We start from the raw sequence: 27,477 nt of genomic DNA on the forward strand, positions 1-27,477 counted from the left end.
TACTAATAGATAATAGACTGAACACGAGTCAACAATGTGATGCAGCAGCATAAAAGGCAAACACAATTCTTGGATGTATTAAGAGAAGCATTGAGTCTAGATCACATGAGGTAATTACCCCACTCTACTTTTCTTTAGTCAAACCTCATCTGAAACACTGTGTTTAGTTCTAGGCAAATTTAAAAAAATACATAGATAAACTGGAACAAGTTCAGAGAAGAGCTACCAAGATGAAAAACCGTCTGCAAATCATATCCTATGAGAAATGGATAAAGGATCTGGGAATGTTTAGCTTGCAAAAAAAATAAATGTTAAGAGATTTAATAGCTGTCTACAAATATCTGAAGGGCTGTCACCGTGCAGAGGGATCAGCCTTATTCTCCTTTGAACAAAAAAAGACTAGAAGCAATGGGATGAAACTGAAAGGGAGGAGACACAGATTAGATATTAGAAAAAACTTTTGACAGTGAGGGTGATCAATGGGTAGAACAAGTTACCACAGGAGGTGGCGAGTTCTCCTTCAATGAAAGTCTTTAAACAGAGGCTGGACACACAGCTGTTTGGGATGATTTAATGAATCCTGTAATGAGCAGGGGGTTGGACCGGATGACCCTGAAGGTGCCTTTCAACTCTACTATTCTATGATTCTACTACTACACATGTTCCCACACTTAGGATAATCTTAGCTATCTCCTTAAATGGGAATCCTATTTTCTATCAACATAGATGAGTTATTTTTTTGTGGGAGGAGCTGTATTTTTTTTAATGCTACCATTTAATGTACTGAAAAAGTTTTAAAACCTTTTAAGTGAAGTGAAATTAAAAAAATGCAATTGTGCCATCTTGGGAGTGTTTCATTTATATGGCATTAACAGTGCAGTAAAAATGACATGTTCACTATATTCTGTGGTTCAAATGATTATGAACATATCAAATGTATATATGTTTTGTATGTTGTACTACTTTAAAAAAAGTTTGATCAAAAAATTGATTCATTTGCCACATTTTAGAACCCATAAGTGTATTGTTTTTCCATAATTTTGGCTGCATGAGGACTTGTTTTTTGTAGGTCAAGCTGTTGTTTTTATTGGTACATTGGTATTGAAGTACATACAACTTTTTGACCACTTTTAAGATACTGGGTACGTAAAAAAGAAATTCTGTCATTTGTATATATTTTTCTTATAGCATTAATTGTGATGAATAAATAATGTGTTAATTTAATAGTTTGAACTTTTCCGGACATGACCATACCAATTATATGGTTTTTTTAAATTGTTTACATGTTTTATTACAAACAGGGTTTTTAGACTTTTAGTATTTTGTTTATATTTTGAAAAAAAAGATTTAGGCCTCGGTCAGACGACTGTTTTTTGCCGCGATTTGCAGATCGCATGACGGATGCGCATCCGCAAATCGCGTGACCAGGGCCGAAAAATTGCCGAAAAATCTGCAGCTAGCAGCGTTTTCGGCGAAACGGGCCAGACACGAGGAATTGCAGATCACGCCTATCTGCGATTCCTTGTGTTCTATATATGCGCTCAATGGGGTCGGCGGCAGCAGCGCCGACCCCATTGAGAACATATACTACAAAGATCGTTCTCCTCTGCCACAGCTGTAACAGCTGTGGCAGAGAAGAACGATGTTCGCCCATTGAATTCAATGGAGTCGGCAATATAGCCGGCTCCATTGAAAGCTATGGACTGCCGTCGAGCACGGGATGAATTTTCGGGAAGGGCTTAAAAATATAAGCCCTTCCCTGAAAATCATCCGAAAGTGTGTAAAAATAAAAAAAATATATATCTCGCGCTAGCCGGCAGCCCATTGCCTTCAATGGAGCCGGCTGTATTGCCGGCTCCATTGAATTCAATGGGCGAACATCGTTCTTCTCTGCCACAGCTGTTACAGCTGTGGCAGAGGAGAATGATCTTTGTAGTATTTGTACCCAATGGGGTTGGCGCTGCTGCCGCCGGCCCCATTGAGCGCATATATAGAACACAAGGAATCGCAGATAGGCGCGATCTGCGATTCCTCGTGTCCTATAATTTATCGGACATTTGCATAAAAAGCGGCCATGTGACCGATCCCATTGCGAAGCAATGGTTCTATATATGCGCAGATCACATGCGCAAATCGCACGAAAAAACGCCCGTCTGACCGAGGCGTAAATCCTTCTTAAAGTTTTAATTTTGACCCCATATGGAACTTAAACTGATGATCACTTGGTCACTAATATAGTAAGATTCAGTGTCACCACAGGCAAGGTTCAATGTATACACATGCATGGCAGACTGGGAAACCTTCACTAGCCCCTAGAATGCTATACCAACTCATCAACACCCCATAATTACATCATGGGGGAGCAACAATGGGGAAAGGCGGGGTCCTTCCCTGCTGACTGTTTAGATGCTACGGTCAGCATTAACCATAGCATCCTAATAGTTAACAGTCATGATCAGAGTTTTACTTTAATTACAGCCATTGTTAGCAGCTGTCAGGTTTTGGGCAACAGCTGACACCCACTGGCTATGAAGCAGGTTCATCTCTGAAGATCTCCCCATAAAGCCTTCATTGCTGCATGCTGTGTATTTATGTTATGCAGTGAGGAAGTGGTTCAAGAGTACTTTTAGTGATTAAAGCATAAAAATATGGTGTTTTACACTGTAATAAAAGTGCTGTCATTTTTAAAGATTCCATGTATTTTTAAGTGCTTTCATACTCAATCTTTATCCTTCAATATTTTTTTATCCTTTTTGTATGCACTTTTTTAATTCCCAAATTTAGGGTGTTTATACCAACAGTTGGATTCATTCATAACCTGATGCTAGTTTGCAAAACATAATAATAACAATAATAATAATCAGAAGAAGAAGAATGCATTGTCTAAAGTATTTTTACAAATTCAAAAACACTTAAATGTCTTCTATATTGAAAAGTCAAATCACTAAATAAATCACTTATTTTTTCTACATTTATATTACATTTATAATAAGTGAACCAGTCACAAGTTCTGAGGGCGGTAAGCCACTTGCAGCCACAGAAAAACAAAGGAGAGCTTATTTCACAGCCTATTTTGTTATAGTTTCCCAAGCTCTATGATAATAGTTCCTGGACAGTCCAATCAGAGGATCTGGGCCACCTCAGTCAATCAGTGACATGGTAGCCGTTTCCTATATCACCCATGGGACGGTTCAAATCTTGTGCATGTACCACGTAACGTGCAAAAAAGTCACCTAAATCTGTCCACAATAGGGCAAAATGATCTGCGTATGTGCCTATCTATGGTCATGCGGTGCGTGTATAAGATTTGGACTGTCCCGTGGATGACAGAAGACATCATCTATGTCACTAATCAAGAGAGGGGCCAGATTATGCCATGAGGGCAACAGTGGTGGTCTGGGCCTACAAACTGGACCAGTCAAGCAATATTAGCATAGGGTGCAGAAATCTTTAAGTCTGTTTTACAAAATATTCTGACTTTTGTTCACTATAGCAAAATAAGTCTTGGAATAGCATCTTCTTTGTTGTTCTATGGCTGCAAGTGGTTTGTCCTCCTTGGAACTGGTGACAGGTTTCATTTAACTCTCATGCAGAACGTACCTGATATGTAGATACAGGTGAAGCAGCAATAAAAGGTGTGATGGATGTTTGTGGAATCATTCTGTTTGTTGCAATATTGTAGGGAGGAGAATAAAATCTAGAAAACAGAATGAAATATGGTAGATGATTTGTTGAGAAATTTAGTCCATTAGTGAATGACTGGCTTCATTTATTCCTCACTTTAGAGCCCACCAAGGCAAAATTGAAAAGACACGTCAATATTTATGTACTTTTTCTGGCAAGGTCATTCGTGCTACTGTATATGTCTACACACTTTTCGAAATAGCTGGCTCCGATTATACCTTCCATTGTCATTATAAATTAGTTCAGAGCTTTTATAGGGTATTCCTACCCATTGCTATCTAGAATATGTCAATGGTCACGCACTCTTGCATACGTATTGCAATATATGGCATTTCATACATTTGATAAGATTTAACTGAAGGAGGACGTGTATGTTTTTTTAGCTTCAGCTAGAAATACATATACTCATTTTTTGGGGAGAGTGTCAAAATAATACCTGAATTGCAATAACTTAACTGTTTATCATTTGTTCTGATCTATTAATACTGGAGGAGAGGAGCGGTAAGTATGTTTCTTACTGGGACAGATTTATTAAGATTCTCTTAAATTAGACCAGTTAAAATTGGAACAGACAGACAGAAAATGTGCCAAAATGATGCCCACTGAATGATACATTTAAAATACATGTTATACACTTTCCTCTTATGCCACCTTTTGGTTTGCTTACTTGACGCCAGTACAGTGCACCAAAAATGGCCACACCATTAACCCTTTCCAATCCAATTTGTATCCTGGTTTTCCTAGGGGGCTTACTCTTTTTCTGCCATTATGCAACGGCACTATCTGCTGGCTAAAGCCAGTACTGCATGAGGTGACACGTTAGATAGGCTCCAACAGCAGAGAGGCTGGCAATATACAGTAAGAGAACCCCGACGGACGTCTTCCAACATCAGAGCTGTACAGCCTTAAATCATAATGTCTTCAGAGGTCAGACAGTGGATTGGAAAGGGTTAATAAATCTTATTTTATGTCTCCTTTTTCTAGACACTTTTCAAAACGTGTAGTGAAAAAGAAAAACTTTCTATAATGTATAAAAAAGTTGAAGCAAGTCATGTGCACCCGTTTTTGGCTACATTGCTGCTAGAATTCTGTACATTTTTCTTAGTAAATCTTCCCCATTGTGTATATTCTGGGCATATGTGCCATAGACAGATGATTGATGCCTGAGCTAAACTACCTGGCACGAAGGTTTATCTTCCTTCTATGCTAATCAAGTTCTAGTTCCCTAAAGCCATTGGCATGGCCAAGATGTTTTACCATCCGTCCGATATTTTTCTTATGACTAACAAGTACATTGGCAAGAAACGTGTTTAGATCTCTTGCATTCCTACTTATTAGCAATAACTTTCAAAGCTACAAAAGATACAAACATTATTATAGAATTGTTAAAAAATGTTCTGTCTACTAAGCCAATAATCAATATGAAGTTACCGTACAATTGTGAAGTAGATCTCCAGTCCATGAAGCTAATGCTGCAGAACTGCATGCTTAAGAGAGATTGAATAACACTAAAGCTCCACTCACAGCAAATCTGTCCTGTTCTCAAGACATATTTGAAATTGTTGTAATTTATGGTTATACTCACAGCTAATGCCTATTTGACACATCAGACACACAGCTTAAGGCATGGCTGTTCTCTAACAAAATGTGCAGCCAGGTTTAACTGGGTGATTATGTGGCAGTTGTAGAACAACGGACCAATACAATAAAATAAGCAAAAATGCTTGATGCCATACTATATTTTATACAAAGTAAGACCTCGTTCACACGAGCGTGTTTACGCACGCACATACATGCACACAAAACTGCTCATCTATTAGAACCATTGGTTTCCTATGATGTGTTCACATGTCCATGTTTTACAGGCGTGCAAATGCACACACCTGCAAAAGATAGGACATGCGTGCACCATAGGTCCGTGCTTTGCATCAATATTCACCGCGGGGAGTCCCCTCATCACTGAACACTGTGACAGCACTGTCACAGTGTTTAGTGACAGGGCTTAATCACACAGGCGCATCGGCGCCCGTGTTACTGCAGGAAGAAGACGGACGCACTTTAGGACGAACGTCTCTCTGCAACGCCGGAAGAAAGAACATGTGACCGGCTTCATTGCCGGTCATGTATTCTTTCTTTGGCACTGCGGGGAGTCGTCCATCCTGAAGTGTGGCCGTCTTCTTCCTGCAGTAAGGGCTCAGTCACACAGGCGCATCGGTGCCCGTGTGACTAAGCCCACAAGGGGACTCCCCGCAGGGAGTAAAAAATCCCCTGCCACAGCAGTCACAGCTGTGACCGCTGTGGCAGAGGATCTCAATGTTCTGCCATTGCTTTCAATGAAGCCCCGCTGCTGCCAGAGGCCTCATTGAAAGCAATGGGCTGCCGGCAACCCGTGCAGTGATTTTCGGGGAAGGGCTTTAAATATAAGCCCTTTCCTGAAAATCATCCCTAGCATATGTAAAAAATAAAAAAATATATATACTCTCCGCCGCTGTTGGGGCTCAGGCGCGTCTAGCCGCTTGTCTCCCTGGACTGCTCTGAAGCTCTTTCAGCAGGCGGGGATCTAAAATCCCCACCTGCTGAAAGGGCTGTATCTGATTGGCTGAGCGCTTAGCCAAACACAAGCGGTGCTCAGCCATTCAATAAATAACAGCTGAGCGCTGCCTGTGATTGGTCACAGCTCTCAGCCAAACACAGGCAGCGCTCAACCATTCATTGAATTCACTACCTCTTCAGATTTTACTACTTTCAGATGTTTACAAATATGCAATGTATGCTGAGAATGTGAATATGTTAACACTAATGTTAGTATAAGAGATCCCAGTGAGTCACCCATACAAATGTATAATCTTGTGGGTGTCATAACTGTATTACATTGGCGGGGTAGGTTAATACTCATTAAAATAAAGCAACAGCTCTGTATTAAGCCATATCCTGAAATCAAGCACTGAGCTTGCACACAGCACAAAACTCTGGCTTTAAAGTCTCAGAATACTATAAGCATAGGAAAACCACAGATCTACTTGAGGAAATGAGTAGAAATAAACTTCTTTATTCTTCAGGTAGTGCTTTTCCTCATATTGGTACCTTTGAGCGAATTTCCCCCATTCCCCTCTTTAGTTCCATTATTCGTACTTTATGCTCTTCTCATAACATATTCGGCTATTTGGGAAACTAGTACATCCAATCCGACGAGGTGTGTGGGGTCCAGATCATATGTAATGCTGTGGTTTTTCTATGCATATTAATACTCTCCACAAGAACTTCTATATAGTATCAGAGAAGGAACAAGATGGCCAACGTTATATATATTTAAGCACAATGTTATGTATGTAGCTAAGTCTCATGATCCATCATTTCCAGTCAACTCTATATCCAACCTTCCGAGAGCTCCTAATTGACTAGATTTTTGTGCGTGCTCAGATGTAATATGCTAACAGTTAGTTTACATAATTGTAAATGTAAATAATTTACTATTTTCATTCTTTTTTTTAGGGCTCATTCAGCTGAACATCATTTTCGCACTGCTAGCAGCACACAGAATGTGCTTCTTCTAGGAGCCAATAGGTTCCTATTAGTGATGAGCGAGCATACTCACCAAGGGCAATTACTCGAGCGAGCATTGCCCTTAGCGAGTACCTGCCTGCTCGAGAGAAAAGGTCCGGCTGCCGGTGGTGGGCAGGGAGCGGCGGGGAGAGTGGGGAGGAACGGAGGGGAGATATCTCTCTCTCTCTCTGCCCCCCGCTCCCCCTGCTCTCTGACGCAACTCACCTGTCACCCACGCTGGCAAACGAACCTTTTCTCTCGAGCGGGCAGGTACTCGCTAAGGGCAATGCTCGCTCGAGCAATTGCCTTTAGCGAATATGCTTGCTCATCTCTAGTTCCTATAGAAGCGTTCACATGAGAGAATGTTAGGCATGTGAAACAACGCACATCTAACTAAGATAGGACATGCGAGTGCAGGTTGCATGTAGCTTTGTAGAGTGCACAAAAGATAGGACCTGTTCCATATAGCTAGATAGTGTGCAGTGCACACCTGCTAACGTGTGAACGGGCTACTTCAAGTAGTTGGAAGCAGCCCATTCATGCGATCTTTACAGCACTGCTAGCAACAATATTTTTGCGCTGCTAGCAGCGCGAAAATTATGTTTCTCTGAATGAGCCCTCACTGAGTTTTTCTCATTTGTCCTGTCACTCATCCTCTAATTTATTTAATTTATCTTGCATTTATGTGAGTTAAAAATAAATGTTCCCATACATCCTAACTATCAGCAAAATAATATTGGTATTTCTTCCCCTGTGCTGTGCACTAGAAGTTTGTTCCATTTGCATTAAATCTGTACTGCAGCCTTTTGAAGTTCACATAACACCTCTGCAAACCATTATTGAAGTTGAGCCCTTAAGGCCTGTTTAGACACACAGATGATCGCTCAAAAGATGGCTTTTGAGCTATCATTTTCCATAATCTGCTAATTGGTACTAATGCCTGTTAGTATCAATTAGCAGCGTGTGAGCCTCCAGGATCTGAATTTATTCAGAGGACTGTCCACTGTTCTCTGAATAAATTCCTTTTGTTCTGCCGGCAGGGCTGACAGCTGAGAACAGCTAAGACAATGGAATCAGCTGTTATTAGCAGTCCCTGGGCAGAGCATAGCATGCAGTCCGTCTTATCAGCTGTTCTGCTGAATGACGGATTTCAAGCCAAACTAAAATCTGAACTTTAATCTGCTTTCCTTCAGTTCTAACAGTAGCACAAACTTCCAGCCCTGGTTATATACTACTACTTTATAATAAACACAATGTGGGAGGAGCTAGTTCAGCCTTAAGGCCCATTTGCACAGGACAAATATCCCTGTGTGTCCTCGCTCCCGTGCTGTTGCATGGGAGCTAGTAGTGCTGGCTCGCTCACAGAGGTGCCAGCAGGGGTGCCAGGAGGCTGCAGGAAATTTCTCTCCTCATGCTCCCCAGCCCCTCTCCATTGACATAACACAGTGGCCGTTCAATACTGAATGGCTGCTATTTACACTGAGCGATAAGTGATGATCAGCTCATCATCAACCATCGTTTATGCAGCATAAACGATAGTCAATGAGCTGAATGATTGTCGTTAAGTGTAAATAGCAGCCGTTCAGTACTGAACGGCTGCTATGTTATGTCAATGGAGAGGGGCGGGGAAGCGCGAGGGGTAAAATCTCCTGTAGCCTCTCTGCTTTGAACCAGCAATACTAGCTCCTGTGCAGCAACATGAGAGTGAGTATGTGTGGGGGTGAGTGTCAGGCATCATCTGCCTGACACTCGTCCCATCTAAATGGGCTTTTACATAATATAGAGGGGGCTTACTGATTCATTTCATTAACATTATCATCTGTACTACTAGCCTACATGGGCAGAAATAAACCCACTGCTGTGCTGCTGTTAGGATTAAGACAAAACTGAAATCAAAATTAGAAATCAATGCTTAATTAGCATCATACTAAACTGGAAGTTGTTTTTCTCGACTCAGGATTTACAGTATGTTTCAAGAGATCACATGCAAAAGTTGTTATAATGAATACAAAAGATGACTCTAGAAAAAAAGGCTTTTCTCACCCATTCTGCATAGCTGCTGTTGGGTCATATGTCAGTGCCATTCCAGTCTGCATTTAAGGAAAAAAGAATTTACACTTAATACTCCATGCTCAAAAGCAAAAATGGTAAATTACCAAAATACACTGTATCAGTGTGCTTTTCTCAGCAAAGCAGAAAAATATTGTTGAAAAGATAGTTACACTTTAACAATAATAGCAATTTTTATTCCAACACTTTATAATCCATAATATTGATGTTTACTGACAATGGAATTGTAAATGCCAACACTGTAATAAAACATGATATTTGAACAAAAAGGAAAAGCCAACATAACAAGTTATTTCAGGAATGCTGCCAACAGGAAATATATCCTGACTGTTATTCTCAGTAAAAATAATAGTTAAAAACTTAAATACTGTGGAATATACTATATAGAATTTAGAAACCTTAACAACAATAATGCTTATGGATCCTACAAGTCTAAATAGGGGCCACAAGAGACAAAAAAATCTACTATGGTTTTCAATACATTCACCATTGGCACGTTCATGATAAATTATAATTCTGTACAAGTAGAATGTAAAGTAGATTTATACAAAAAAGTTGCTCATAAAACACATTTGAATGCCTTCTATTTAGAACTAGCTGATATTTGGTACTGGTGTTTATCTGGTGTTCACACGGAAAATCTTATGAAGTCGTAGTTACTTTAGAGTACAAATAAATTCAGATAAGATAGATTTAATAGTTTAATGGAAAATAAATTACATTTTTTTCAAGATTCACAATTTTATTGTAAATTATCACGGTTGGACAATCAATTTCTCAAAAATGCCTGCCTATTACCTGAAGTTAAAGGCCTAAAGGTAGCGTGTGTGCCAAAAAGAACTTTCCTAGGCTTTATATATTTTTGAAAAAAACCCGCTCTCATAAATCGTATTTCTTGCTGATTTTCAGTGCATAGGCAGATAGAAGAGATATTTTTTCATTACATACAAGCCAGTTAGATTCTTTCAGTGTATAGGCAGACAGAAGAGAGATTTTTCTCAAACTGTATGTAAAAATTTCCCTACACAAAATGTCCACCCCTCACACGCTGCTCATTACACACAGGTCAGTTAGATTTTTCTCAGTATATAAGCAGATAGAAGAGAGATTTTTGTCAGACTGTATGTAAAAATGTCCACCCCTTACACGCAGTTTATTACACACAGATAAGTTAGATTGTTCTCAGCGTATAGGCAGATAGAAGAGAGATTTTCCTCAGACTGTATGTAAAAATTTCCCTCCACAAAATGTCCACCTATCACACACTGCTCATTACACACAGATCAGATTCTTCTCCGTGCATAGGCAGACAAAAGAGAGATTTTCCTCAGACTGTATGTAAAAATGCCACTACACAGAATATGCACCTCTCACACGCTGCTCATAACACACAGATCAGATAGATTCCTCTCAGTATATAGGCAGATAGGAGAGAGATTTATCTCAGACTGTATGTGAAAATGTCACCCCACAGAATGTGCCACCTCACACGCTGCTCATAACACACAGATCAGATAGATTCCTCTCAGTGTATAGGCAGATAGGAGAGAGATTTATCTCAGACTGTATGTGAAAATGTCACCCCACAGAATGTGCCACCTCACACACACTGCTCATAATACACAGATCAAATAGATTCCTCTCAGTGTATAGGCAGATAGGAGAGAGATTTATCTCAGACTGTATGTGAAAATGCCACTACACAGAATGTCCACCTCTCGCACGCTGCTCATAACACACAGATCAGATAGATTCCTCTCTGTGTATAGGCTGATAGAAGAGAGATTTATCTCAGACTGTATGTGAAAATGTCACCCCACAGAATGTGTCACCTCACAAACTCTCTTCATTTTTACCCTGAAAGGTAACACCCCTTTTTATTCAAATTTCCGACCCAGACTGAAGGTTGAAGCCCCTTGTTATACTTAAAGGCATACTCCATCCCAGCGGTCCATGTCCACTTCCTTTTGTACTTTACAGCCTTTCAATACATACGACAGTCAGTTTTATTCCTGTCAGTATATACTCATATTTCTAAATGCGTTTTGTTTTGCTGAGAAGATAACTGTCTCATATATTGTGGGGTACAGATATGTTATTAGTTATATAACATAGGAATGGTCATGCCAAATTTCAAGTTTGTGCAGTACAGATGTGTGTTATTAGTTACATTACATAGGGGGTCACTCACTTTTATGCATAGGAATGAATAATCAAGTTGCAACCCTTTAAATTTCCAATATTTAGTACGCAAAGAATGGTCATGGCAAATTTCACATTTGTGTGGTAAAAATTTGTGTAGTTATTTGTTGCATCGGGAAGTGAGAGAATTAGATTACGTATGTAAAATTTGGACAGTAATTCTTTTGCGCTTAGAATTCAATAATCGAGTTGGGACCCATTAACTTTTCCTATATATGACATAATCAATGATCATGCCAAATTTCAAGTTTCTATGACATCGGGAAGTGAGAGAATTAGATTCCATATGTAAAATTTGGACGCTAATTCTTTTGTGCTTAGAATTGAATAATCGAGTTGGGACCCATTAGCTTTTCCTATTTTGGACATAATCAATGCTCGTGCCAAATTTCATGTTTCTACGACATCGGGAAGTTGGAGACTTAGTGGCGAGTGAGTGAGTGAGTCAGTCAGTGAGGGCTTTCGTCTTTATATATATAGATGACTGAAAAACATCCAAAGAACAAAACCTCCATGAATATATACAACTTTCTATCATGTAATCCCAATAATTTATAGAAATAATTTGCAAACATCCCATTTTACATTTGAAGGCATTATCTGTAGATGTCAGCACATAAAGTGAATGTCCACCTTTTATCATTGTGCCATTATTAGCTCTATAATTTGATGCTGATTTTATAAAAGTTCTCAGTTCAGCCATTTTTGTTTCTTGTTTTCATTTCTCCATCCCCATTTTAATAAAGCATAATTTTTGTATTTTTTTCGATGCCATAGCTACATGAGGGCTTGTTTTGCACAGAAGAATTGCCTACTTTGAAAAAACTTGAGAGCCATGGTTACAGGTTCCTTCTGTAAATTCCCAAATGGCATATCTACCTATTGATTTCACAGCCATTTAATGAATGACCGCAATTGGTTCATGGAGCTCCGGCTCTGAATGGCTGAGTCACGGCACTCCAGAAACAATCACAGCCAGCCGTTCTTGGTGGTGGGGATTTTAACCTCCAATCCAGGAAGGGTTGGCAGAAGACTGAAGACCAAAGCTGAAGAGGAGACGCGCGCCGGAGCCTGAGAGTGCTAAAGTGGTGATGTATTTTTATTTATTTTTTATTACCTGAAGCTAGAGCTTATTTTCCGCATAGGGCTTATATTTCAACCCCCCCCTCCCCCCAAAAAAACAAAACTTGTACGTAGTGCTACAAAGTAGCGTGACTTGGTCACGCCAAAAAATCATGGTATCACCATGAGGAAATGCAACAATATTGCATGGACAACCAATGCGACATTGGTGCGATTTTCTTGCAGTGATGCCGTGTTGCCCACGTAAAGGAGGCCTTAATACTGATTAGAGTCTAGTAATATTTGATGATGAGCTACCAATCCAGCTTTTTCTGAAACAGATATAACAATCTGTACTACAGCAACTTTAACAATTTGACAGGAGAGTAACCAAAAAGTGTATTTTTAATTGATATTTTAATTTTATGTTTCACTTAACACTCCTTAATGACATATTATATTTTCAGTAAAAAAGTTTATGAATTGTGTAATCACAAGTTCTACAATTTCATATTATACTTTCTGTGTAATTTCTTATGGTTTTCAAAATTTCTGTTTTCAGTCTTTAATAGATTTTATACTTCCAGTAGATAAAATCTGTCCTAGTCATGTGATGAATATACAATGTACAACTCATTACCGATACAGACAGAGCTCCCTCTCTATAAATTCTACAGGCAAGTTTCAGACTACTAATTGCAAAAATAAGAGAACATTACTGTCTAAAATCAGCTCATCATCTGCACCCATAATGTCATGACTGTTGGTGTTATTGCTCTCTGAGTTATAATATAATGGCAAACCATAGTTTAAATGTATGTATACATTGATTGACCATACCTTCAAAACCACCTGACTAATATTGTGTTAGCCAATCATGCCATCAGAACAGCTCTGACCCATCAAGGCATGGACTCCCAGAGACCTCTGAAGATGTCCTATGGTATCTAGCTTCAACATGTTAACAAGTAAATGGCAAATGTTTTAGGTCCTTTAACATGCAAGGTGGGGTCTCCATGGTTTGGACTTATTTTTCCAGTATATCTCACAGATGCTCAATCTAATTAAGATTATGGGGGCAAAGTCAACACTTTGAGTTTTTTTCCTGATCCTGAGACTATTCATGAACAGTTACATTTTCACAGTGTAGCAGGATGCATTATCCTTCTGAAAGAGGCCACTGCAAGTAGGGAATTCTGTTGGCATAAACAGGTGTACTTGGTCTGCATCAATGTTTGAGATGGTAATATGTGTCAAAGAAACATCCACTTGAATGCTAGGACCCAAGGGTTCACAGCAGAACATTGCCCTGAGCTTCCTCTGGTTTACAATCTTTCTATAACGTTTCCCCAAAAGTAAGAACTACCCTTAAAATATGCCCTACCCTGTTTTTTTTAGGGTGGGCTTGAAATATAAGTCCTACACCGAAAACAAGTCCTAGCTACACTAGGTGAAAAAAATCAATACTTACCTAGCAGGCACTGTCTGGGTCCCTCCTGCTGCTCTCCGGCATTCCAGCAGGATTTTGTGCAGTCGTCAGTGCTGACAGAACATTGCTTAGAATGGCTGTGATTGGTTCATCGAGCGCTGGCTCTGATTGGCTGAGCAGCAGCTCTCAAGAACCAATCAGAGCAATCACTTGCTGGAGGCAGGGTTTTCAAATGTTCTGTCAGTGCTGACAATTACACGGAAGCTTGCCCGGAACTGCGGAGACCAGCAAGAGGGACCCAGATGGCACCTGCTATATAAGTATAAGTCATCCCCCGAAAATAAGACCCTATGCCTCTTTTGGGGCAAAAATTAATATAATACAGGGTATTATTTGGAGGGAAACACAGTAGTATACCTCTTTCCCAAGTAATTGATGCATAGCCACCTGGGTGTCCACATCATGTAAACTAAACTTGTTCATCAGACCAGCCCACTACATTTCTTGGCTCCATGATCAAGTTTTGACCCTCAAGTGTCCTTTGTAGGTGCTTTCAGTGATGGACAAGGATCAGCATAAGCACTCTAGATGACCTACAGCTACACAGTTCTGCTGCTTTTCTTTCATAGCCAGCATTACCCTTTTCAGCAATTTGTTCTACAGCAGCTCTTCTGTGGGATCGGACCAGGCAACCTAACCTTTGCTTTCCATGCACATCAGTGAGTCATGGATGCCTAGGACCCTGTTGTTAATTTGAATCTTATAGCTGATTGGTATATATATATATTATACCTATGTTTTTAAGAAATATAATTCTTAACTGTCTCTTGAATTTTGGGCAATCAGAAAAGATTTAATTGAATTCTCCATCATATATTCCAGTGTAGCTTGAGGAGAAAAGCACTAAGATTGAGAATTTTTGCTTGCATGAAAAATACATATTTTAAGACATGGACTCATGTATTATGCTGCGTATTTAAGGACCGAAAATCTACCATGCATTCTTACCTTGTCAAGACTATTAAATTAAATTACGCCTTGTCTTCCATTTGCTAAAGTAGAATCAAGTCATATAATATTCTGCCTGTGTGATGTTTGCATAGTATAAATGTTTTATAATGAATTGATGTTCCAAAATTAGGTTTAAAAACCTGCACAGCAGCGCCTGTGAAGAAGTATATTATCAGCTCTTTATCCATCTTAAAGCGTCCAATTCATATTTTATGTTTGAGAAAAACTAATCTTTTTGTTCATTTTTTTATACACAATGTCAGTAAATTATAAAGTAAATGTTTTTTTAGAAACGAGACCTCCAAAACGTACTGAAGCTTGCCTCGTTATTTATTGCTTTTTTAATAGTATAATTGTGGAATATGTAAATTTAATCCAATAATAAATTAAAATGTAGTTGTATTTTAATACCTGCATGATGAGTCAAGAGCTGTCTGCTACTGGCAGAAAAACAGCTTGTACACAGGCACCAGCCCAAAGGGACAGCTGATTGCCAGATAGCTCATCAATAGTTGGAATGGTTAAAGGGTTAGTCCAGCAAAAACATATTTTTTGCCATGACTGCATCTGTCTGTTACACTCAGGACATTTCCTATTGTTCTCCTTTCCATGTGTTTCCTGTGTGTTACTTATCAGACACCATCTTCACTTTTAGATTTCTTCCTGCTTTATCTATGTTGTGATTGGAATCAAATGATGCATCACATGACCAGTTAGTGGTAGTACCATCACTGCCTGCTGGGAGGACAGTGTGATTACAAACTTTTTGTTTCCAGGTTGTAACCCTTGATTCCTATGTCTTATGCCAACAAATATTAGGACAATATCTATCAGTAATTTTTAAATTTTGGGTTTGTGTCAAGAAAAGGGATGTATTTGAATATAATCCTATTATACAGTAAGGCCCAGTGTCCATGGGCTGATCGGATTCCGCATGCAGGAGCCCATAGCGGAGTCCGACCCTGCCTGCGGCCCAGGACACTGCTTACCCATCCGGGTCTTCTGCTTGCCTGTCTGGGTCTTCTATTTTCTTCACTGTCCCATGTGCTGAAGCGCCAGCCAATGCACATGCGCAGTGGAGGTTTTTTTTTCAAATTTCCCGCGGAATCTACAGCCAGTCCACAATTCAATTGCAGACTGGCCGCGGATTGGATGGTTTTCGTTGACTTCAATGGAAGCCATCCGCGTGAGAACTGTGTTGAAATGGAGCATGCTGCGATTTGTTTTCTGGACCAAAAGGTCCGCAAAACAAATCTGCGTGCTTTAATTCATGTGTGGACGCCCATGCTTCCCTATGGGTGGCTTGATTTGTGGATCTTCCGTGCGGGTGACCCTTGCAGATTCCACAAATCAAGTCCGCTTGTGGACATTGGGCCTAAAACCTGTGATTTTCATTTATTCTTGTTTGCATAAAATCTGTAAACTTAGTTCAAACCGAGTAATGTTAACATTTATTCATACACAAACAACTCTAGGTAAAAATTGCTAAGTAAGTGTTAAATTCCTAGGAAAAAAAGAAAAAAATTGTTACCTAGTGTTATCACTACCCTCTGTATTCTCCTAGATAATCTAAATACCACAACCATACAGTCAGGGAGCGTGAACAGTCATCTCCTTCATTATAACTGTGTGACAGGTCAGCAATAGGGCCCTTCCCCCGTGAACAGCCTCTGTGGTACAGTCCATGCAGTTTCATCATGCAAGAAACAGTAATCCTTTTAGAGAACACATAGACAAGTAAATCCTAGGCAGGAAATATTAGATAGAGAGAAATAACAAACAAGATAATACTAACTGACATATATATACATATATGCACAATATACTGGGAGACTATTTACATAATGAATGAAAAACCCCTTGGGAACACAGATCTTTTTTTGTTTTTTTCAGCTTTGTTTTTTCAACTCTACTTTAAAAAAAAATCCTAAATTTTTAATTTTTCGGTCAACATAGCTGTGTAAGGCCTTAGTCATACGGGCGTTTTTTCGTGCGATTTGCGGATCGCATGACGGATGCGCATCCGCAAATCGCGTGACCGGTGCCCGAAAATCTGCTCCTAGCCGCGTTTCATTAGAAACGGGCCAGAGCTGTCCAGCGCATTGCATTCAATGGAGCCGGCAATACAGCCGGCTCTATTGAAAGCAATGCGCTGCGGGCGAGTGTGGCATGAATTGTCATGAATTCATGAATGGGTGGGAGTCAGACCTGCCTCTGATTGGCTCAGGCTGAGCCAATTAGGGGGCAAGTCTGACTCACACCCCCTTCACACCCACTGCAGGCCGGCCGTGCGGAACGCCGGCTGCCGGGAGCAGGTGAGTATATATATATTTTTTATTTTAACACTTTTCTGGATGAATTGCGGGGAAGGGCTTATATATTTAAGCCCTTCCCGACAATTCATCCCGCGCATGCCGGCAGCCCATTGCTTTCAATGGAGCCGGCTGTATTGCCGGCTCCATTGAATTCAATGGGCAAACATCGTTCTTCTCTTCCACAGCTGTTACAGCTGTGGCAGAGAAGAATGATTTGTCTTCTATATGTTCTCAATGGGGTCGGCGCTGCTGCTGGCCCCATTGAGCGCATATAGAGAAGAGAACAGGAATCGCAGATCGCAGATAGGTGCGATCTGCGATTTCTGTTCTATAATTTATCGGACGAGCGCATAAAAAGCGCTCATGTGTCCGATACCATTGCAAAGCAATGATTTTAAAAAATCGCCGGATGCATGCGCATGCGCAAATCGCGCGAAAAAACACCCGTCTGACTAAGGCCTAAGGGTGTGATTTTGTGGTACAAATTGTATTTGTAAATGGTACAATTTATTCACCATATAAAATACCAACAGAATTTTTTTTAAAAGTTCTAAGTGGGCTGAAATGAAAGAGAAAAAAAAACAATAGCACCATTTTTTTAGAGAGTGAGGGGGTGTGCTTGCATTTACGGCATTCACGGTGCAGCAAATTTGACAGGTTATGTTTACTCTGAGGGCTCATTCAGAGGAGCGTGTTTATATGTGTACATACTTCCGCACAAAACCACGCGTCTATTAGAACCATTGGTTCCATATAATGTGTTTACATGTCCATGTTTTACAGGCGTGCAAACGCGCGCACCTGCAAAACATAAGACATGCGTGCACCATAGGTCCATGTTGCATGTTATTATTCCCCAGCGGGGAGTCCCCTTGTCACTGAACACTGTGACAAATGGACTCCCTGTGGGGAGTAAAGAATTTCCTGCCCCAGCTGTCACAGTTGTGATAGTTGTGGCAGAGGATCGCGAACCTCTACCATTGCTTTCAATAGGGGCGGCCAGCAGTCCCGCAGTGATTTTTGGGGAAGGAATTTAAATATAAGCCCTTCCCTGAAAATCATTCCTAGTTGTAGTAAAAGATAAAAAATAATTTATACTTACCCCTCCGCCCTTCCCCGAAAATTAAAACAGCGCTTGCCGGCAGGCCATTGCTTTCAATGGAGCCGGCTGTATTGCCGGCTCCATTGAATTCAATGGGCGAACATCGTTCGTGGCACAGCTGTGGCAGAGGATAGCGGGCAGCGCCCATGTGACTGAGCCCTTTGGGTTGATAAACACTGCTAGCAGCATTTTTTTTAGCCGTGATGCCGGCCTCGGTCACACGATTTTTAGGTGCGCACCCATGTACGCGCAAAAACACGCTTGTGTGAAGGTCTGTACATTGCCTTCAATGGAGCCGCGGCTGCTGCCATTGGCTCCATTGAAGGCAATGGTTTGCCGACACCCCAGAAGTGATTTTCAGGGAAGAACTTTACATATAAGCTCTTCCTTGAAAATAATTTCTTTTAGTGTAAACAATAAAATAAAATAAATATATATATGTATACTTACCTGTCCGCCGCTGCCGTGTCCCCCGTGGGAATGAAGAACACATCTGCCACATACGGCAGATGTTTTCTTCATCCCAGCGGGGAATAAAGAATTACATAAACCCTTCCTTGAAAACAAGCCAAACTGGTGTAAAAAATAAAAAAACAAATATACTTGCTTTCTTCAGCTGCCCACCTGCTGAAAGAATTTCAGTGCTGAGAGGGGACAGCGAAAACAGGACGTGGCTGAGCCCCGGCAGCTGAAGAAAGGTGAGTATCTTTTTTCTCTTATTTTTTACACCAGTTTGGCATGTTTTTCAGGGAAGGGTTTTATATTTAAAGCCCTTACCTGGAAGGTCAGAAACATTGTTCTTGATTCTTAAATCTAAGAAATTCACAGCACTTTTCTAGCTCAATGGGCAAAGAGAACAATTTGACACATATCTGTTCTATAAGATTACTCATTGAGAAAACTCCCCCAACAAATCAATCCAGAGTAATAAACTAAATTGTTGATAAGTTGGAGGAGAGGGGTGCAGCTTCTTTCTCTTTTGACCATCACACTATATCATGTGAGTTGAAAAGGGAAGTATAAGTGAGCAGACCTTTAATTTTTTGGGGTCCTGAACATGCCATTTACATCAAAACTTGTATGGGAACATAGAAAGAGCAAATGTTGGACAAACAATTTCAGCCTTCGCCATCTTTAGTATACATCTACAGCTCTCTATGGAGTCATTCTTTCCCATGTAACAATAGGTATGCTTTAAGATAAGTCACAATTTCATGTTTGTTCCTCTTTGACAGAAAAATATTTCAAGCTGTATACATTGACATTTCATATTATTTTGAATTGAAGACAGCTTCCCCTTAGAAATGTTTTAAAGGATTGGCAAGAAAATCTGCACCCTGATGTGCCTTTCACTAAGAATAATGTCTGCCTTGGGAGATATAGAGTAGAAATTAATAGCAGGTGCAGATATTTGACATGTCTAGACTTTCCATTCCCATTCTCTCTAATCTAATAAAATTGCGTTCATGACTATATTACCTGATTCATTTAAGCGAAGACATTTAGGCTGCTATGACTTTTAAAAGCCATCTTATTATTAGAAAACAAGTTGTAATATGATTAGAACAACATTTTGGTTCATGTAAGATGATAGAAATTACATAGATTTGATCTTAAATGGTAGTTCAGACATGTTTTGGTTGCATGTCCATATCAATACAAAATACTGTCATATAGATGTGATTGCAAGCTAAGCTGACACATTTAATAGCCTTTTAAAAGGTTTACATTTCTCCTAATTTGATTACAATGTAATCACCAATATTCTTTAGCATTCTTAAGTGTAAAAGATCTGAAAGAAATAGTAATATGAAACATTTATAAAAGCCACTGCTGGCTTTGAGCAAAGTAGTTGATAGGAATTCTTGGATTTCATATTTTGTAGAAAATTATATTTTTAAACTAATTTCAAATACATCTTAAGACGGCGGGGCACAAACTGTCAGACAGCTTATAGGCAATTATATATTATGATGCAAGAAGATAAAATGCATTCAGTGAGTAATTGTTCATTCTGAATGTGCTTATTGTCTGTGTTTAATTCAATAATATGAAGGATCCATGCGACGAGCTGCTTATGAAACACACTGTGTACTTTAGTTGTGTCGTTATATCTCAATTACTGTTATGAGGAAAGAAAACAAGCAAAATTATAATCAACCTTCAAAAATGTAACTAGAAAGACTGTCAAATTTTGAGCTTTTTAACTACTGTCCATCTATCTGTTCATCCAGCTATCCTTAAAGGGGTTGTCCACTTTTTACAGTTTTTATTTGTTAAAGGGGTTGTCTCGCGGCAGCAAGTGGGGTTATACACTTCTGTATGGCCATATTAATGCACTTTGTAATGTACATCGTGCATTAAATATGAGCCATACAGAAGTTATTCACTTACCTGCTCCGTTGCTAGCGTCCCCTTCGCCATGGATCCGTCTAATTCTGATGTCTTCTGGCGTTTTTAGGCACGCTTGCGCTGTGCGGTCTTCTCCCCTTTTGCTTGGTCCAGGCACAAGCGGCGTTCTGGCTCCGCCCCCTTCTACACGTCATCGCGTAGCTCTGCCCCGTCACGTGTGCCGATTCCAGCCAATCAGGAAGCTGGAATCGGCAATGGAATGCACAGAGCCCATGGTGCACCATGGGAGAAGACCCGCGGTGCACCATGGGAGAAAACCGCAGTGCATCCCTGGGAAAGGACCGGCGGCCATCTTAGGGAGAAGATTTTTTAAAGTCCTTATTTCGTCGGATCGGTAAGTAGCAAGTGGTTTAAAAACCGCTTTAATTTGCTATTTTATGCCAGGGGGGTGACAGGGGGAATGGGGTAATGTAAAATTTTGAGGTTTGCCGCGAGACAACCCCTTTAAGTTACAAAATGAAAAATCATACAATTTTCAATAATTTACATTACAAAATAACAACATGGGATGTGTGGCCTGGCTAGACATAAAGAGTAGAGTTGAGCGAACGTACTCTGAGAGAGAGAGACGTACCAAGAAAAAAAACAAAAAAAGCTTGTCCCACATACAAAAATGCTCGAGTATCCCATTGTAGCCAATGGGGTTCCTTACTCGAGTAGAGCTCTCGAGTTTTACGAAAAGCTCGACTCAAATAACGCGGACCTGAGCATTTGGGTGCTCGCTCATCTCTAATAGAGATGGATGTGTGACACAGAGTGTTAAGGCAGCAGAAATGCAGTCCTAAGCTCTCACTCATGACCTGAAAGTTGCAAGTTCAATCCCTGCATTGGTTCAGGTAGCCAGCTCAAGATTGAATCAGCCTTCCATCCTTCTGAGGTTTGTAAAATGAGTTTGGTGGTAGGTAATAAATGAATTACCTGAAAGTTCTGCAGAATAAGTTGGCGCTATACAAATAACAAGATTTATTTATGTGTTTCTCTGAGCTCTGCTGTACCGACCTTTTTAGTGACACCAAACCTCTGCCATAGCAGACCAGTTGGCTCCTGGATCTACCTTCCATTAGTGGAGATCACAATGACCCACAAAAGATTTGCTAAGAAAGCACCAAATCAGCTTACTGGTTTCTTCCTCTCTTGCAGCGTTCAATATGATATTTACAATGGCAGATCCTCCCATACCTCTCCAGGAAGTTTCTCCAGCGCTAGTAATGGCTCAGCCTAATCTCCACAGGACACAGATAGTGAATCCTCCAACATCTTGCCTCCCATTACAAGCCACTATCCCGATCCACCTCTAGGAAGGGAGAATACACTGTCTGCAGTGGGATCAGGCTCTCTGATGACAGATGCCAGGATGCCATTATGGCCTGCTCTTCCAGCAGACCTATTCTTATCAGCCATTAGTCCAGAGAAGCAGCAGGCTAGATTAGAGGAAGCCAGCACGCCCTTGATGCCCACAGTGGCGGATGTTGTTTCTTTATATCAACTGATTTCAGCAATCCTCACCAACAGTAATGCTGCATTAGAAGTGTTTGTGAAAGAGATTCTGATGACACTAAGGGGCTCTTTGCAAAAAGATCTCTCCTACTTCTCTACTAGAATCAAGTCTACTATTTCAGTAGATGCTTATTATACTCTGGAAGAGAAGATGGAACCACTAAACTTCAAATGGTTGACATAGAAGATAGAAGCAGGCACAGCAATGTTAAATATTATGGAGTGCCCGAAACAGTGGTACCATCTGATCTGAAAGGCTACTTGCAAAAGTTCATCCAACAATTATTATCAGCCTGTCAGCCTATGGACGTAGGCTCCCAAAACGTAAAGCTAGACAAATATCTGTCTGGGATCATTTAGTGATCCTGCACTGAGCAGGGGTTGGACCTGATGACCCTGGAGGTGTCTTCCAACTCTACAATTCTATGATTCTATGAGCTCTGGCGTTATAATGTGCCAATAGATGTGTTTGCAAGAATACACTTTTTCCACATTAAGGAATCTTTAATGTTTGCAGCCAGGAAGACTCCTAAACTTCCAGAACCTTATGAGGGGGACGATCTATTTTCAGATCTTTCTCAAGTAACTATTCTATTTCTTGCCTGCTACCTTGGTTCTTTGGGCCAACAATATTGCCTACAAATGGGCTTCGAATTAGAGGCTGTCTTCTTACAGGCAAACTTCTACCCCCACTTTATTATGGTGGATTACACTGTTTGCTGAGCTCTTTACCTCCTGAATGAAACAAGCTGAAATTTCAGCTGTTCTGTCACAAATTAAACTAATAGAAACTCAGCTACAAACTAATTCTTCCAAAACTCTCCATAACATCTTCTTCCAACTCCGACTGAAACTTAGAGATATTTTAATAGTAGATATTGATAAACAGCTTACTTCCCTCTGCATGGTACATTATATTTCTAAAGTCGTAGTTCAAAAATCCATATCCACAACAGATATTCTTCATCAGTTTGGCCTTGTTTTTTATATATTGATATTATATATTGTGGTGGGACCCTTGACTCAGTTGTTTCCCAACATAGGAAAACAAGTATGAAGTTTATCACACTTATACATCTGTGTCGCTTTCTTTGTTCTACAGCAATAGAATTTCTGGACAATTTTTGTTACCGGGCACCAATACTTTGTCTCCCACTCTAGTTCTTCATTCTTCTTTTACTTGGTTCAATTTATTTGTGGATATGTCTGTATTCTCTTTGTATTCTCTCTCTTGCGTCACACTCAAGTGTGTATTGTATTGTTTAGAGCTCTAAAGTCTCCCATGATGTTTATGGTTTACATGTTTTCCAACACTAATACAGACTCAGACCAGGTCACATGAGTGGGTTGGATTCTGCATGTGCGAGGCCTGCAGCGGATTCCGGCTGTGAGCCTAGTTGGTGACCCTGCATACCTCACTTCATTGTATTGCGAATGACTGCAGAGGATTGCAGGCGGCCATGCGCAGTACAGTTTTTTTGTTTGTTTGTTTGTATTTCCCGCGCCATCCTTTAACAATGATGTGGGTGCCCACAGCCCATACGCAATTCTAATTGTGTATGGGCTGCAGGTCGCACGCCTCCATTGACATCAATGGAGGCCTTCCAATGAATATCATGATAAATTAGAGCATGCTGCAATTTTTCTCGCGCTCGCGGAATATGCAGTTCATATTCGCAAGTGTGAAGGAAAATTCGAAAATACATGCTTTTCAATGCCTGGGTTTTACCGCGGATGACAGTTGTATATGTTTTTTTAACAAGTGTTGGTAAATGGCCAAATCGGAAGAGCCTTCTGTATGAGGTTGTCCCAATGGAAAGTTGCTAATACAATTTTAATGCGTAAGAGAACGTATAATATTCTGCATATTTTATAATTGTTTTGTAAGGCAGAGTGGTATCAGGAAAGCGGTAGACATGAGAAGGCACATTACTTGACAGCACAGTAGCCAAAAAGTTAGGAGGAGTTAAGACCCTCCTCGTAGTCAGCATTTTAGAGTGATTTTTCAGCAAGCTGAAAGGAAGCTAGAGTTTTTCTAGTTATCACACTGGCTATCATATAAGGTCAAGTTGTTTGAAAAGTTAGTCACCATTTAAAGTTGATAGTAAAATATTGTAAAGTCTACACGCACATCACTTCAGTTTCTGGAGTTTTTTTTCACTATTTTTAGAGTCAAAACACCATCAAAAACAAATGCAAAAAAACACCATTAAAACAAATTGAGCACTTAGTTTAATGTGTTTTATGATGTGGCTAAAGAAAAAAAAAACAAAGAAGACCCTATACTGATTTTGGCCATGCTATTTCTTATTAAATATAGTCTTTAGAGCATGAACAAAATTGTCCAGACATCTGTGTGCAAAATAAATTGTTCCAATTATCTTGTAATAATCTTGCACATTTTTCCCAATGCACAGTGATATGAATCATCTTTCAGAAGAGAATTGATTCTGTCTTCTAATGCTTATCATATATCAGTCATACAGGGGAGGGCTCTTGTTCAGGATATAACAAGAGCATGCATCAATTCTATGAAGCTGCCGAGCACTGACATATGTCTGGAAAAATCTACTGAATACGTTTCAAAACAACCAGATACTAATAGCTTAAATGAAATATGTCAGCTATTAAGAATTAATGTCTAGTAGATGCTCTTCGTCAATCACATACATATTGCTACTGCTTGATTTAAGGCAAGTATTATATGCAAACCAAGGGGGCCCAATTTGCCAAGAGGCACCACATGGTCATTCCCGCTCGAGGTGAAAGGCATATTGCAGGTCTCCTTTTGCCACTGATCTGTCCAAGCATTATAGATATTTCTAGCGAGCCTGAACGCAGTACATGGCCAAAATACGTGAGCCTCAACTGGGCCATTTTCCCCTCCAGTGATATATCAGGTCTTATATGATTCAGAACTTCTCTGTTTGTTATGATCACTGTCCAGGGCATACACAGCAGCTTTCCCTAGCACCACAGCTCAGACGCATCAATCCTCCTTCTATCACCTTTTTTCACAGTCCAGCTATCACACCCACATATGGCTATGGGGAAAACAGCGGGTTGCACTATACTATATTTAGTTGCTATGCCAATATCTTGTAGCTGATAAATAATAATCTTAGTTCTCTTACAGTAAGGAATTCCTATTTTCTTTCATGTAGACGTAACCACTCTTCATGGTTACAGGCCTAGGTATAATAAGATAATTATTGTACTGTCCATCCATATATTTGCACATTGTAATTACATTGCCCCAAACTGAATAACTGCAAGCTCGATAACATTTCTTGATAGGGAAATCAAACTTTTCCTTAGTTACACTGACTACCTCTTCTGCAGCGGCTCTAGTTCAGCTATACCCTACTTTTATAATATAGGTATCCATATGACCACATGAACTGGCAATTAACATGATTGGTTTTGTGGTTTTCCTAACTCTGAAGCAGTGCCAATTTGGATAATATAAAACTAGTGTCAAATTTTGATTAGCAAATGTTTTAAAAAATCATGATTTCTTGCTTCTGCACATTTATTATACCGCTCTTCCATTTTTTGCGGCTCCTTCAGAAAAAGTTGAATGTGGCTCTCAAAGAACAAATGGTTGGGGACTTCTGTTATAGGGCGAATTCACAGTGTGTACATACCATAGATGCTTATTGTACTACATAGCCTTAGGTTCATTGTGTGCCACCATATGGTCCCTGTAATGCTTACAGAAAACAACATGTGATGGAACATGACAATTTTTTTTGTCCTGGATTCATGCAGAATTAATGAGAAAATAAGTTGTAGTATATAAACGCCATCTCACATAAATCTTGAAAATGGTTATGTGTGGCAAGAAATAAGCTTGTTATAGATGATTAATAATTTGTTAACCATTATTACTCCTGAATAACTGGATTACATAAATGGGTAGACCATGTATTAGTAACGCAATACATTTCTAACAAACCACCATACAGTACATCATTGTGAATGAGGCTCAGAGAACTGTTAGAGAATAGGTCATACAAATGTTTCCACCTCTAGCTTTCCTTGAGTTTGGTTAAGGTAAGGATCCCAACTTCTCAGAAAACAATTTCAATAGAACTTTACTAAATGCTAAAAGAACCTTTGACAGGCAAAAACACACATCACAACCATTGGGTGGCCACACGTAGACTAATCGCATACACATCTAATGACGATATGGCAAAATCATGTTTTTTTTCCCAAAGTTCGTCATCTTGCCACATACATCTCAGGCTATCTTTAGCTAAGGGAGAAGATTAGGAAGGAAGGACACATCTGTAATATCAGGCACCACCATTCCTGGATTTTCTTTTATTGTTATGAGTTTCCTAGTAATACAAATAGCTATGAACCAATTATGTAAAATTATATTAATAATGCCATGGTAGTTATGCGATGTATAATGTAGATGCATGTTTATATTTGGATAACACCACACTAGGCCTGTGACCGAAGGGACAAAAGGTTTCAATAAAGACTTATGAAAAACCTTGTGAACCCTCAATGTAGCTGGCAAATCCAGTTCATAGGTAAGCGGATTCACTATACGTGTGATGACAAAGGGCCCTACGTAACGCAGCGCCAGCTTCAATGATGGGACCTTTAATTTGAGGCTCAGATACTGACAGACTCCTCCCACTACACAACTGCATACTAGCCCCCGTTGCCTCAAAGTTCCTTTGCACATCCCTCCATACTCCCTGCAGCGCATCAGTGGTGACGTCAGCTTCAGGACAGACAGAGGGAGTAGGAATCGCTGTAAGGAAGCGAGGATGCTGAATATATATATAAAAGAACGGAAGAACAAGTGCAGTTATTTAGCGCAAACTCTGCCAATGGCAGAAACTCTGCCCACTGATGAGCCTTTTCGATAGCAAACAACCGTAAATATTGCACTAAATCCTCGTTCTTCCACTCAGTCTGACCATTGGTTTGTGGGTGGAATGCTGACGAGAAGGAAAGCGACGTTCCCAGGTTTCTACAGAAGGCCCGCCCAAACTGTGCAACAAGCTGAACCCCGCGATCAGATACAATGTTGTCGGGAACCCCATGAAGACGAATGATTTCTTTTACCAAAATCTTGGAAAATTCTATCGCGGTAGGTAACTTCTTTAACGCCACAAAATGTGCCA

At 40.0% G+C, this 27,477-nt stretch overlaps 1 protein-coding gene across 2 annotated transcripts in view; it reads right to left on the minus strand.

Annotated features, from left to right (window-relative positions):
• Positions 1–27,477, minus strand: part of RBMS3 (RNA binding motif single stranded interacting protein 3) — a 630,590-nt gene that overhangs the window by 60,851 nt on the left and 542,262 nt on the right. For both annotated transcript variants that reach the window (XM_066584834.1, XM_066584833.1), the window contains exons 8-9: positions 9,271–9,317; positions 3,601–3,697 (exon numbers count right to left, since the gene is read on the minus strand). In XM_066584834.1, coding sequence (XP_066440931.1) covers positions 3,601–3,697; positions 9,271–9,317 — 144 coding nt within the window. The remainder of the gene's footprint in view (positions 1–3,600; positions 3,698–9,270; positions 9,318–27,477) is intronic.

The sequence above is a fragment of the Eleutherodactylus coqui genome, chromosome 12 (genome assembly GCF_035609145.1).
Source record: "Eleutherodactylus coqui strain aEleCoq1 chromosome 12, aEleCoq1.hap1, whole genome shotgun sequence".
Classification (NCBI taxonomy): Eukaryota; Metazoa; Chordata; class Amphibia; order Anura; family Eleutherodactylidae; genus Eleutherodactylus; species Eleutherodactylus coqui.